We start from the raw sequence: 14,255 nt of genomic DNA on the forward strand, positions 1-14,255 counted from the left end.
GTCGCAAGCTAAACAATGTCACAAATAAACTATTATTTTAACGTAAAAGCAGAAAAAAGTAATTGTTAACCCCTTTAAATATGGCCCAAACCCACGCAAAAAAGCTTTTATGGCCAGAAAATTAACAAAGATATTAAGCACTTATATGAACTGAGGGTCTAACTTTCTGAAATGGCCCCATAATGGAATGGTTGCTGTAAACAGGCGAACGGGCTGTCAATCCGCAAAAATCTAATTACAAAACTTAAATGGGCACCTTCGCATATGCAATATCGTTGCCATAATTGTTCAATTAGTTCAATTTGCGCCATAAAAGCCTTAACTGGGTTTTCAACTTTTTAGCCCCGTCCAAAAAGCACATGTTCAACTTTTTGCGTTTAAGCCAGAATGCAGCACATTGTTTGCTTTCCATCGATAACACAAACACGCTAACACACACACACACACACGAACACACACACACACACGCATACTCAACGAGTTTTGGCTCGAATACCTTGCAACCATTTAGGTAATTAGCAAATTACGCACACAAACAGCCGCACACTAACACCCACACAAACACACACTCACACACACACTCACACAAACACACTCTCGCACACACACACTCTCGCACACGTACTCTGACTTTGTTGTGCGCATAGCGCATATGGGACATAAAGTTTCGTTGTGGCGTATTTTTTTCTTTTTATGTTTTGCGTTTATCAAATTTTCATGTTTTTGCCACGGACAACTACAGCAAAGCTTGGCTATAGCGAAACCCACTCGGTAGCTGTTGGCTGTTGTTGCAGTTACGACCAATTTTTATCCAGCGCCATTTATCCCATCACTTAGCAGCGAGCAGCAAGGACGACGCCGATACGTCTGCTTAAGACACATACACATGTTTCTGAGTGTGTGCGAGTGTGTGTGTGTGTTTATTTGTTTTCCTATCTCAAGTGTGCGTGTGTGTGTGTGAGGCCTGGGCACTTGATTCGCTTATTACGCCCAGCCTTTTTATGGCACTGGCGACCGTTTTATAGTTGGCAGCCAGCGACTTTATTAGATTAAACATGTTGTGCACGTTGGCCCAAGACTGTCGGCCACACACACACACACACACACAGACACTCGCACGCGCACACAACTTATCTAGCTCGTTTGTTGCGTTGTTAGCCACCCCGCCCCCCCCCCCTGGTCGTGCTTTTGGCAGATAAGACGCATATCCTTGCTGCTGTTTGTGGCACTAGTTGTATTGACAGCAGCAGCAGCAGCCCGTCACAGCGAACAACAACAACCCAGCTAAAATGTTTCGATTGGAATGCCTGACTGCGCAATACTCTATATACTCGCAATATCTACGATTAAGTACGTTTATGTGGTCGATAAGGCTAAAGACGTAACCCAAAGACGGTCTCTTTCAAACTGAGATTTTATGACTATAGAAAACCTTGACTTGATCTTTAAAGAGAAATCATAAATTACACTAGCTCACGAAAAAGGGTACCTCGACATGTTTTGCGGCTTAATTTGGGATGGCTACTTATAAAAAAAAACCCATTTTATTTTTCACAAGCTACATTTCCAGATATTCAAGCCGAAGTGTCAAAATCCTCGGAAACAGATAAATACGTGAATAAACATTTTAAAAATGGTAATTGTTAAAAAATAAAAAAAATTATTCAGCTATTTATATTCGCAGTTAAATTTCAGCTCGTTAGAAACAAAAAGCGGTAAACAAAATATTATTTTTAAAAATATATGCATATAAAAATTTTATTTTTTTGGACCCTTATAAAAGAAAATAGTAGCTTCGCCATGCCGAAAATAAAAAACTAGAATTGTAGCAGTGTTGTTTAAAAAAAATGTTTTCTCCTAAAATAACAACGAAAAAATGTAAGACGAAAGTCGTTGATGAATAATATATTGGTTTATATTTTTACGAAAGGATAAACACGAAAAACACCTCAAAAAACTATTTTTTCATTTTTAGTAAATAAAGTACTAGGTAATCTACGCTGATCTGGATAAGTAAAACACGTTTTTTGTTATCTAGTGTAATTTGCCAATGTTCTAGCTTGAAGACTGCGAAATATTTATATTTTGGAGATTTGTTGTGACCGAAAATTGTCTCGATATTTAAATTCTCTTCAAACAGACAAACTAATATACTCTTTTTCTCTTAAGTTACAGAGTATAGCAATAGCAATAACCAGCGAACGCAGCGTGCGTCTCTGCGTCTGTGCGTCTACGTCTACGTTGATTTTCCCGTTCGCTGGTCAATTGCCAAGGCAAGCAATGTTGCTAATCAGTTGCAGCAATGCTCAAATCCCGACTGGCTTTGGCCGTCAGTCTCAGACGGCACCTACTGACCCCACCCCCCCCCCCCCCTCCTACCGGTGGTACACCCGCTTCAGGATGGTGTCTGTCTGGAAAAAACAACATGATAAATAAAGAGCCGCTGGCTAGAAATTAAAATAAATTGACTGCTTGGGATTCGGCAACCGCAACGGTAATGACAACAACAGCAAGAACAGCAACCACAACAACAACAACAACATAAATTAGAGCTTCAATATACTTGCTAAAAAGCGCCCTGCAGAAATCAAAAAGTCATATGCCGGGTCGTTACGACGTCGACGTCAGTGTCAGCGTCAGCGTCTGCGTCAGCGTCGGCTCTGAACAAGAGCCGACCGCAGGGCATGTTCCTGTTGCTGTTCTTTTTCTTTTGCTTGTTCCCGTTACTGCTGTTGTTGTTGTTGCTGTTGTAATTTAGATTGTTGTTGCTGTTGTTGTTGTTGTTACTCCCGCACTGTTATTATTAACATGGCGCTGTTGTTGTCAGAAACATTTGAAATGTCAAAACTTTTGCACACTTTCTTGTTCGCCTGTGTGTGTGTGTGTGCGCGTGTGTACGTGAAACGTGTACGCAAGTCTGTGTGTATGTGTGTGTGAGTGTGTGGGCGTTGCTGTCTTAGCCGAAATGACGTCTCAAAAACTTTTAAATTTTTAAATTCACTCAAAAATTTAGAATTCGTTGTTGTTCGGTTTGTGCACACGTCAGCCAAACACAACGCAAGCGAAGAAACTTATTTAAATATTTAAAGGTATTGCGCTTGTGCGGATGCGAATGCGAATGCGAATGCGAATGCGGAGCTTTTATTGTTGTTGTCGCTTTTGTTGGTAACATAAAATTGTGCAAAGTATGCGCTAAATGAAATGAGAAAAGTCGCGTGCTGTCTGTTATTTGAATATTTGTACGTTCAACTTATTTTGCTTGATTTTTTTCTTTAGTTATTTATTTATTTTCAGCTTGATTGGGGTTCCCGACTCTTGGCAGATGACAAAACTGTTGCCAACATATTTTGTGGCATTTGTTCGACTTCAAAAAGTTGGTCTGTGCTGTACTTTAGGTTGGCCAAGTTCACAAAATTCTAGAACAATTTTTCACCAAGTTTTAAATATTCAAAGACAATAAATGGGAATGTAATAACAAAAAAAGGCATAACTAAGTTTTAAATATAAATATATAGAAAGGCAAAAATACTACATGGGAAGAACTTGTCGGCAGAGACATGACGGAAGACCCCTGCCGGAAGACCCCTGCCGGAACACCCCTGCTGTCTTATAAGACGCCATTTTGGAAAGTTGATAAGAGGATACTAGTCAACTTTATAGCCCAACTTGACATAGAGTTCGAAGAACTATATAATATCATTATTGGGTTTTATCCAAAAATCTATAAGAATTTTCAATCTAAAACTGAATCCAATCCAATCCAATTAACATATCAAATTGGGTTAACATATTACACATGGGTTAACGTATCAAAGCCTCCATTGTTTCCGAATTTCCATTAGAAAGGAGTATATCGAATTTCGAAGGCCTCTGTAATCTGGTAATCTATTTGTACTATTTAATCAAAAGCCTGCTTTGCATTTAAAACTGAAATATAACAGATATTCAACAATTAATATAATTTAATCATGTAATCTGATTAATACTCCATTGTACCTGCCAGTTCATTAAGGACTAATGATCATATGGCCCACTATCAAAGCCCAGAGGCAGGCTCGTCATTAAGCGAGCACACGGCATGTGAAAAATGAAAGTGAAACGAAAGGCCAACCACACTCACACACACCCTCACACACACACACACACACACACACACAGACGGACTGTGCTGCTGCAGTTACTCATGCAGATACTCACGGTTTGGCTCACATCCACTCAATCAGGGCATGAAAATCGCTGGGGATTTTGATATACGCCCAACTACTGGCAGCAAGGCGTGGGCATGGCCCTGTACTGGGCCTGTCCTGGGCCCGTGCTGGCCGAAACATTGATTTCCCCAGACTTTACGGGCGCACAAAATTAATTACCTAACCTAAAAACGCAGCGGCAAAAAAAAAAGCCGACAACAAGAATTATGTAAGGCCAAAGCGAAAACATTTGAAAAATGCCAAGTTGGCAGAGCTGATTTCTATTTTCTTTTACTGAGTCGCCGCTGAGTCATTGGGCATGACAGCGAAATGAATGATACCGAAAATGGAAATCAATAAATGAAATTGGTCAAATCAATTTGACAACAATTGCAATTTGCCTGTGCGAAACGGCAAATGGGGCCACGAAATTTGATTAAAAAGGGGCCGACTTTCGTAGGAAAATGAGAATGCGAATGCGAATGGGAATGTGAATCGGAATGTGAATGTGAATGAGCATAAGTTCGACTGTCACTTACCGCCATTGCCGGATATCACAACGATGACAACCACGAGCATGCTGAGCATTATCAGGGCCCGCTGGCAGCTGCCGCTGCTGCTGCCGCTGCTGCTGCTGCACTCCACGGCGACCGTCGAGCAGGTGGGCCACAGCCGTGTGCAATTTGTGAATGTCTCCCCTGCCCGTTCGCCTGCCCGTTCGCCTGCCCGATTCGAATTCGAATTCGTTGCCGGTTCTGGATCTGTGGAACGTTGTCTTTGTCGTTGTTTTAAATTCGTTTGTTGCGGCTGCCGCTTTTGCTGCCGCTTTTGCTGCTGGCGCGTTTCCATTTGAAAAGTTGCCATAATATTTCACGTCGTCCTTCGTGGATCCTTGTGTGGGGCGCTGGTCTGTCGCTCAGTTGCTGTTGGTTGTTGCGCACTTGAACCTAGTTGAGAGTGGGCATCTTTTTGGCAACTGTACAATTGTGGGGGGCGTGGCTGGTCGCCTTATTAGCGCCTGCCATACCGCCGCGATGCGTGAAATTGCCGAGCCGGCTTACAAATTGCCCGGCTTGCTTGGGGCGATTCCTGTTCCTGTTCCGGTTCAAGCTCGAGTTGCCCTTGTTGCTGTTGTTGTTGTTGTCGTTGTTGTTGTTGTCGCTAGTCCGTGCTGGCAAACTACTTAGCATTTGTTCTGCTCGGCTGGTGCTGAGAAATCGCTGTCATTTTTCCAGCGATTTATATTCTATTTAATTCTACTTTAACACGATATCACTGGGTATCACTTCATCTTCATTAGCGGCCGCCGCCGGCCGGCGCAGCGTTCTGATTGCGATTGTCCCTCGTCCCTCGTCCTTCGTCCTTCGACCCTTCGTCCTTCGACCCTTCGCACTCTATGTCGACAGCAGCTGCAACGATAGAAAGCAAAACAAAAAGCCTGTTTGTGAGATGCGAGCGTTAAAATGTTTGGAATTTCATTAAAAATTCAAATGTCAAAGGCAAAATAAATGGAAATTTGTGAGTGTGCCGGCACGTTCTCTCCTCTGTATGTCCTATGCGTGTGTATATATATGTGTGTGTGTGTGTGTGTGTTCTGTCTAGGTGCAGGCAGTCTGCGACAGTGCCATGTAGATATTTTATATATTATCCCAGCCAAACGCTCGACTCCTCTGTTTGTTTGCCTTCTGAATGTAACAACAACAACAGAAACAACAGAAAAATGCCAAATGTTTCCTTCCAAGGAAAATGTTCGCCCAAAAATGATAATCAAAACGGGAGCGAATGCCTTGGCAAACATTTTTTAATGAGAATCTATGTAATTTTCCTTAAATAATTATCATTACAATTTGTGGAATTCCCAGTGCCAGAAGCTTAGAGCAAAGCGAAAACAAAATATTTCTGCTGCACAATTTCTTATATGGACACAAATAGCTTTTTAAATATTTTGCCTGAATCTCAGTTATTTACTTATGTTATTTAATATAATTTGTAATCTGATGATTCTTATTCTTGGCTGCGTTTTATAACTGGAAAGTCAGAGAACTTAACTAATTTATTTAAGCAGTCCATTTAATCCTTCTTTTGAACTTCAATTAGTAGCAAAACTTCTCTCAACTGAAAGCAAATAATTAAAACTTCTACGGTCCTAAGTTTCTGAAAGTTACTCGGTGTACTTAAAATAATTAGAAAATATTAGATATCCGGGCATCATTTGTTATTATTAACTATTGTAATAAGTTATTAGATACTTTTACTCATAGTTTTTCACTTGGGAACAATTTTGCTTTATATTTTAATTATTATTTTCGCAATTATAAAAAAATGTCGACAACTATCATTCACAGATAAATATCCTCCTTTTTTTTGCTCTACTCAACATTTATCTACATTTTTTTTTTAAAAACATTGTTAATCGTTAATTATCTCAAAAGCCATAATCATTTTAATCTGAGCCCGTTGAAAATGTTTAAAAGTTTTGTGCAAATGTATACAACAGACAATGCTCCCCTCTGTCTCCCCGAGCGCATAAAGAATATATATATATATATATATATATATATATATATATTCATGATCAGACTGACGAGCTTATTAACGATAGCCGAGTCTGTCATGTGTATGGAAAGTACAAAAGCTAGAGTCTTGAAATATTCGTATATCAAACGCAGAACAAATATTGCCTTTCCCATTCCCAAAATATATTAATAAGTATCGATTTTTCAATATAACTCGAAAAAAAGAAAAGCTAAATATACCTATTTTTATACCCTTGCAGAGGGTATTATAGTTTTATCTCGAAATATGTAACGCATAGAAGGAGACTTCTCCGACACCATAAGGTATATAGATTTTTGATCAGTATCAACAGTCCGATAAAGCTATGTCCGTCAGTCCATTTGTCCGTCTGTCTATTTCTAGGCAAACTAGTCTCTCATATGACCCTCTTTCTTTGTCACTCAGCACATATGTCGGAGCCGGCAGGATCGGACCACTAAATCATTGAGCTGCCATAGGAATGATTGGTCGGAAATTAGGTTCTTGTATGAAAAACTTATTTGTTTATCAAGATATCTTGACCAAATTCGGGATTTATTAGTTTAACTATGCTCCAAACATATTTGCAAAATCCTATCAACATCGGACCACTATATCATAGAGCTGCCATAGGAACGATCGGTCGAAAATTAAGTTGTATGGAAAACTTTTTTGTTTTTCAAGATATGTTGACGAAACTCACCATTTATAAGTTTCACTGTGTTCCCTACATTTGTGCAAAATCTTACTAACATCGGACCACTATATCGCATAGCTGCCATAGGAACGATCGGTCGAAAATTAAGTTGTTGCATGGAAAACTTTTTTGTTTTTCAAGATATCATGACCATACTGTGCTTTAATTGTTTTCCCTATCCTTTTAGATACGGGCAATGCGTTATGAGCATTATGAAAAGGTTGGCTCTGCAAGGGTATCAAATCTTCGGCGTGCCGAAGATAGTCCTTCTTTCTCGTTAATTACTAAGGAGACTTGCTAAAGGGCAAAGCTGGGCTCAGATTTCTTTTTAATCTGGGCAAGTTCTTAATTAATTATAGAATATTTCTTGGGACAGCGCACACAAAAATACGTCAGCATTGACTTTTGCGCTGTGTAAATTGCGCAAATATACTATCAATTTTGCAGTGCTCCTTCGAGAAGGAGTTCGGATTTGAAGTCATGTGGATAGTCGTTAGAAAACATGAATGTCTTAATATATAATTGGAATATGATCATATGTTTAATTGACGAGTATGCCTGACGTAAAATAGAATATATAGATCAAAATTATTCTGTTAGTATTAACAAAATGTGAACATTTCGATGGAAGTATAAAAATAACTCATATTAATAATAGAGATAACTCTGAGGAAATCAAAAAAGAAAACTTTTTACTAAAAATAAAAGTATTTTTATAAAAGTAAAATTCCTTTTCGATTTACTTCATTTTGAGATTTTTGTTTATGTTAACTATTAATTAAAATCATATTATATTGATACTGTGAGAAAGTGATTAAGTTTTTTTAGGTTTATTTATTAAATTAAGTATATCTGTAAGTATGCTTTCTTTAGTCACACTGTTATTTATATGTGAAGCGCTTTTTACAGACTGAATCTTCTTAACAGTATTGCTTAACATAATAGTTAACATTCATGGGACCTGTATACCTCTGTGAATGCATGCCATTCATAATGTGACTGAATCTTCTTAACAGTATTGCTTAACATAATAGTTAACATACATGGGACCTGTATGCCTCTGTGAATGCATGCCATTCATAATGTGACTTCCCTACTACAACTCGGCCATGCTGACAGTCGTAGCCCCTGAAACTGTCATTTATAATAATCCTCATCTATCTATTTTATGATGATTTCAGCTTTACTTTGTTTCCAAGTTCGTATATTTCTACATTCAAAATACCCTGCTTTGGATTATGGTATACTTGAAATCCATCCACAATATATTAGATTCCAAAAAAAAAACCGATATAAGAAAAATTGTAAATGTTGGCCGAGAAAGGTTTACTGTCAAGTTATAAAATGTTATAAAAGATAGCTAAGTATTTATGTGGCTAAAAATGATTAGGGATCATAATCTTAAGCAAAAACATTTTTCTAATGTACAAATAAATTGTATTTAAAATTTTGACCAAGATATTTTTACTTGAAACTAGAAACAACAACTCTAAAAAATGAATCCGTTGGAAGCTGCTGCTGAATACCGCAGGGGATGTTGGAGTGCAATGTCAAAGCTTGACGTAAGCAAGAAGTTGGCCACGCCCCCGCAGGAATTACATCTTGACTTTAGCTAGCCACAACAATAAGGCATTTGTTGGCGGGGGGGCAGCCAAGGTGAGCACCTGGCTCAGGACTGCCACAAGCTATATATAGTATATATATTTTTTAGCTGTAATTAGTGTCAAGGTGCACGTTGCGTATACGCCGCGTGGGTCAAGGGAAAAATGCAACGAGTGAGCATTTTACGGCGGGCAACAGTGGGTTAAGCAGCCAAAGCATGTCACGTTGATGGGGCATTAAGTTGTGAGTGCCTGGGCGTGACCGGACAGATTGCCAGCCGGACCAGCCTGGATTCGCGATGCATAATTAAACCAGATCGCCTCATTATAATTTCCATTAAAAAGTGCGTCGCCGCCCTCCCGCGGGCAATACCAAGTAAGAGTTTCTAGTCGGGAGCTCCCGACTAGGGGATACCCTGAACCCTCTTTTTCTTTTTACTGGCGATAGGTATAAAATGAAAGATACTTGATATATATGTATATACTATTCTAGAAGCTAAATGTCAAGTTTGCTGATTTTAGCTCTTTTTATTTACCCAATTTGCTCAAAAAACAGGATTTCGATATCGATTTTTATCGATTACTTGGAAACGGTGCTAGTTATCGAATATAGGAAACAAAATCGATCTGCGCGGGCACTAGGAGGACCTACAGCCAAAATTTCAAGTCTCTAGCTCTTATAGGTTATGAGATCCTTGCGTTCATACATACGGACAGACGGACGGACGGACGGTCGGGCAGAGGGATGGACGGACAGACGGACGGACATGGCTAGATCGACTCGGCTATTGATGCTGATCAAGAATATATATACTTTATGCGATCGGAGATGCTTCCATCTGCCTGTTACATACATTTGCACAAATACATTATACCCTCTTTACCCATTTTTAATGGGTTCAGGGTATAATAAAATCGAGGCGCTGCGCAACACTTCCAGCAACTGAATCCTGTTCCCTTCTGGCCAAATGGAAGAGAGTATATATATACATATACATATACTATGTATATGGGTCATTGGCAGCGTTGACAGCTGTCGAGTAGCGGGGGATGGGTGAGGGGTGGGCGGTGGCCACGCCCTGTCGCCTTCAGTTAATTAATGAAATATGCAGGCCGTGTAATTATATTTGATTAAAAACAATACGCATCGGGCAGTATAAATTTACTTTAATTATGTTGCCATTGCAAGCGTTTCCTTTGTTACATTTTCACATTTATCATATGCATATTAAATTCACTTTTTTATTGGCCCCACACACAAAATACAATACGTGCTTTTATTTGTTTGCTCTGCACGTTGCGCTATTTGTTGTCAATGCGCGTATTATTTGTAATAATATTCAAAATGGGCGCAACAAAATATATTGTAACAAGTAAGAGTTTCTAGTCGGGAGCTCCCGACTAGCGGATATCCTGAACCCTCTTCTTCCGACAGGCGATAGGCATAAAATGAAAGATACTTGATATATATGTATATACTATTCCAGAAGCTACATATCAAGTTTGATGATTTTAGCTCTTATTATTTACCAAAATTGCTCAAAAAACAGGATTTCGATATCGATATCGATATCGATATCGATTACTTGGAAACGGGGCAAGCTATCGAATATCGGTATCAAACTCGATCTAAGCGAGCAGTAGGATGACCTACGACCAAAATTTCAAGTCTCTAGCTCTTATAGGTTATGAGATCCTTGCGTTCATACATACGGACGGACGGACAAACAGACGGACATGGCTAGATCGACTCGGCTATTGATGCTGATCAAGAATATATATACTTTATGGGGTCGGAGATGCACAAATACATTATACCCCTTTTACTCAATGGGTTCAGGGTATAAAAATATTCTGAAAATATAAATGAAAAGACAAAAACCCAATTTGAATAATTGCAATAAATGAAAAAAGAAAAACGATTTCTCGCCAGGCAAAAACGGTTAATCCTTTGCAAAAAAATAAAACGAAACATTATACAGATGATTTGAAATGACCAACCCAAGCTATATGCAAATATATATATATATATTTATATTCATTCACAGATAATCTCTGATGCAACAAATAAGCTTAAAACCGAAATGGAAATTTACAAATTCCGCAATTTATTCCATTTTCGGGCAGAGTTCAGAAAACGGTTTTGGTGTCAATGTTAAAGCTGAGAACGGATACGTGAAACCTTTGTCTATCTGCCAGATATTACGTAATTGTGTATTGTGTGCAAAGGCCAGAAGATTATATTAAGCTTTATTTATGGACTTATTTTTTTGTACACAATTTCATACCAGCCTTGCTCTGGCTTGCTTTTTTAAATAACATGGAAAGCGAAAATATTCAAAGATTAAAAAAGGCTTCAAATGCATCGAAAATGGACATTTTTATTTATGAAAAATTCGAATAAAAATTTCAGTGCACGCTGAACACAACCTTGCTAAGTTTTGGCTCAGGCAGATTTTCGAAAAGTTTCATTTTAAGCTTCAGCAAAATATAAACATGTCTGTTGTGAAGGTATTCAAAGTAAGTTTTGTATAAGTCAGAAGTTTATTAATAACGTTAACAGTTTTATTATACATATCAGATTTACTTATAACATATTTCTATACATACAACTATTTGTCCTGACTGATTGACTGACTGACTGACCGACTGACTGATTGAGACCTTAAGAGTTAAGGAAGCTGAAATTTCTACTGTAGTTGGCTCATGAGTTAGTTACCTGATGAAGGCGCTAAGACGAACTTTGGGCAATTCTAGCCGCAAGATCCACATTTCATTTTCAGAGTCCCTTTGTGAACATTCATCTAATACATATTCGAAACTTTTAAACGAGTAAGAGGACTCTAGTCGGGCGTGCGCGAATAGGAGATACTCTGAACCTTTTTCTACCAATACCAAATGAAGATCGCGCAAAGCGCATGTTTGCCCTAACATTAATAAAAATATGTTTACAAAAATAAGTTCCGATCTTGATCAAATATTCAGCAGTATATATTATTGTGATATATAATAGAATATTCATCTGTAACAGATAATTTCATTGAAATTTTTGCTTAAATTTGTGAGTAGTTCCAATTGATTTATTTATTTGATTTAAAGCTATGGGGCTGAGGCGGTTAAGGGAGCGATAGCTACAAAATGAAAGATATTTGATATATGTACTAATCTAGAAGCTAATTTTGTGACTCTAGCTCTTAAAACCTAAGAGATTAACTCAAAAAACTGCATGGCGATATCGATTTTAGTTCGATTACTATCAATCGTGGCAAGTTATCGACTACGTTCAAAATTTCCATCTCCAGCTCTAAAAGGTTTTGAGATCAACGCGTTCATACACACGAACAGGCGGACGAACGGACAGATGGGCGGACGGACTGGCGGACAAACAAATGGCTAGATCGACTCGGCTATTGCTGCTGATCAAAAATATATAAAGTTTATGAGGTCGGAGATGCTTTCTGCTCTTTTGCTTTGTTATTCTTAATATTATTCTTTGCTCTGTTATCGGGAAGAGTGTATAAAATTTGTATCAGTTATCTAACCGTGTGCTTAATAAGTCAGTCAAAATACCCCTTAATCCACTCCTTTCTAGTAAAAATCGCTTTCGAATTTCTTTCTTTCTCTTTCTTTCAAATTTCTTAATAAATCTGCAACCGTTCAAAGCAGACATGATCGACCTCATATATATACTGATAAGTTAAAGAGAGCTTAGCTTATATTAGCTTATTGTCATTTCCAACTGTTTAAAATTAAATGTCTATTTAAAGTTTAGCTTATTTCCTTCCTCAAGTTGTTCACATCAGAATACTCTACTAGCTTGTATTGAGATTTAAAGAGACATAAATAAATGTTCTAAGCATGAAAACTCTTTCCTAATTAAAAAACTCACTATTTTATTTATACTTTCTCCCATTCTTATCAGATTCGGACTGTTATATCAGACTGCTACCAAATCTGAAGAGTTCCTCAAGAACATTTTCTCTCACAAAGTAGAATCAATTAAATCAACTAATTAATTAATTGAATATGTGTGCAAAGGTGTTCAGTCATCGACTTACCGCAAATAAATTGATTATTTCGTCTCAAACTTAAACTGACCCATGCTTAATAAAGTTACTCCAGTTTTCTCTCCCCCTCCCGCCCACCGTCACGGTCATCCCCTCCCCCATTGACCAACCGCTGTGTGTCATCATCAAATAAACCGCAAACTAAGTTAAGTAAACCAGAATTATGGGCCACGTGTCTGCCATCAAAATAAGCCCCCCTTTCCGCCCTTAAAGTATGCCCAGTTTGTGTTCTTCTTCCTCTTTTTACTAGGTATTACTTACGGCATTTGACGATTATCTGTATAATCCAGACGATAAAATACGATATTATCAGCTAATTAGCTTAAATATTAAATGGAATTTACCTTTTTATAGTTGCGAATGTTACACCTGTGCGTGGCTAATGTTGTTGTAATTGTCGCGGTTTAGTTGAATTTCCTATTTCAATTGTTAAACATAATGTTAAACTTTGTTCGCCTTTCAAAATGCTTTAAAATCACACTGAAAAATCAAACCAAAGGTTTCACGGACAGGGAATGGGCTTTTGCGCCCTTGGCCAGTCAAAGGAAAACCGTAGCATAAAATGCGGCGTAAAAATAATTTCTTTATCCTTTTTTTTTTTTTTGCTCAGCGGTTTTTCCACAGCTCGCAAAGCTTACACATGTGCCAGATCTGGCAACCCTTCGTGCATTTAATGTTTTCCTTTGCGGGCCTGTCTGCGGTCCCGGGGTTGCCAGCCGGGCAAGCGATTTTTATTAGAAATGCAAATCGTTACGGTTTTGTTTTTGCCGTTAATTTATGTGTCAGCTTAGGCCCCAGTTAGGTCCGCCAAACAGCCCGGAAAGTTAATCCAAAATTTGCTAATTTACTGCGTTTTCTCTTATAAATAATAAGTTAATTTATTCAAACGATGTCCAACACTTTAATTTGCTTGAAAAATTGGTTTTTGGTGCAATTTTTCTCCTATTATTCCGACACTTTAAATAAGTATATTTTAATTGAGAATTACTTTAAGGACATTCGGATAACATTGCCAAGCTCAATTTATTGCAACTGTTTCTGAGCTGGGGTAAGGGTATTTACAAAAAAAAAAGCACTTTAATCTAAACCTGGCAACCGAAAAAAGGGGCCTAGGTTGTTTTTGTTGCGGCCTTCATGATCAAAAACAACATATTTTTTGCTTGGCTGT

The 14,255-nt window shown here is 38.1% G+C and overlaps 1 protein-coding gene across 4 annotated transcripts in view; it reads right to left on the reverse strand.

Moving 5' to 3' along the window:
• dpr9 (defective proboscis extension response 9) overlaps window positions 1-14,255 on the reverse strand; it is a 29,247-nt gene that overhangs the window by 14,491 nt on the left and 501 nt on the right. For 2 of the 4 annotated variants that reach the window (XM_064694530.1, XM_064694533.1), the window contains exons 2-3: window positions 13,432-13,567; window positions 4,727-5,596 (exon numbers count right to left, since the gene is read on the reverse strand). In XM_064694530.1, the coding sequence (XP_064550600.1) occupies window positions 4,727-5,051 (325 nt within the window). In that variant the 5' untranslated portion in view covers window positions 5,052-5,596; window positions 13,432-13,567. The remainder of the gene's footprint in view (window positions 1-4,726; window positions 5,597-13,431; window positions 13,568-14,255) is intronic. The other 2 variants (XM_064694531.1, XM_064694532.1) reach the window with 2 other exon arrangements.

This window comes from Drosophila montana, unplaced genomic scaffold (assembly GCF_035044405.1).
Source record: "Drosophila montana isolate Dmon_TW-CO22-7 unplaced genomic scaffold, ASM3504440v1 contig_3733_1, whole genome shotgun sequence".
In the NCBI taxonomy this organism is placed as follows: domain Eukaryota; kingdom Metazoa; phylum Arthropoda; class Insecta; order Diptera; family Drosophilidae; genus Drosophila; species Drosophila montana.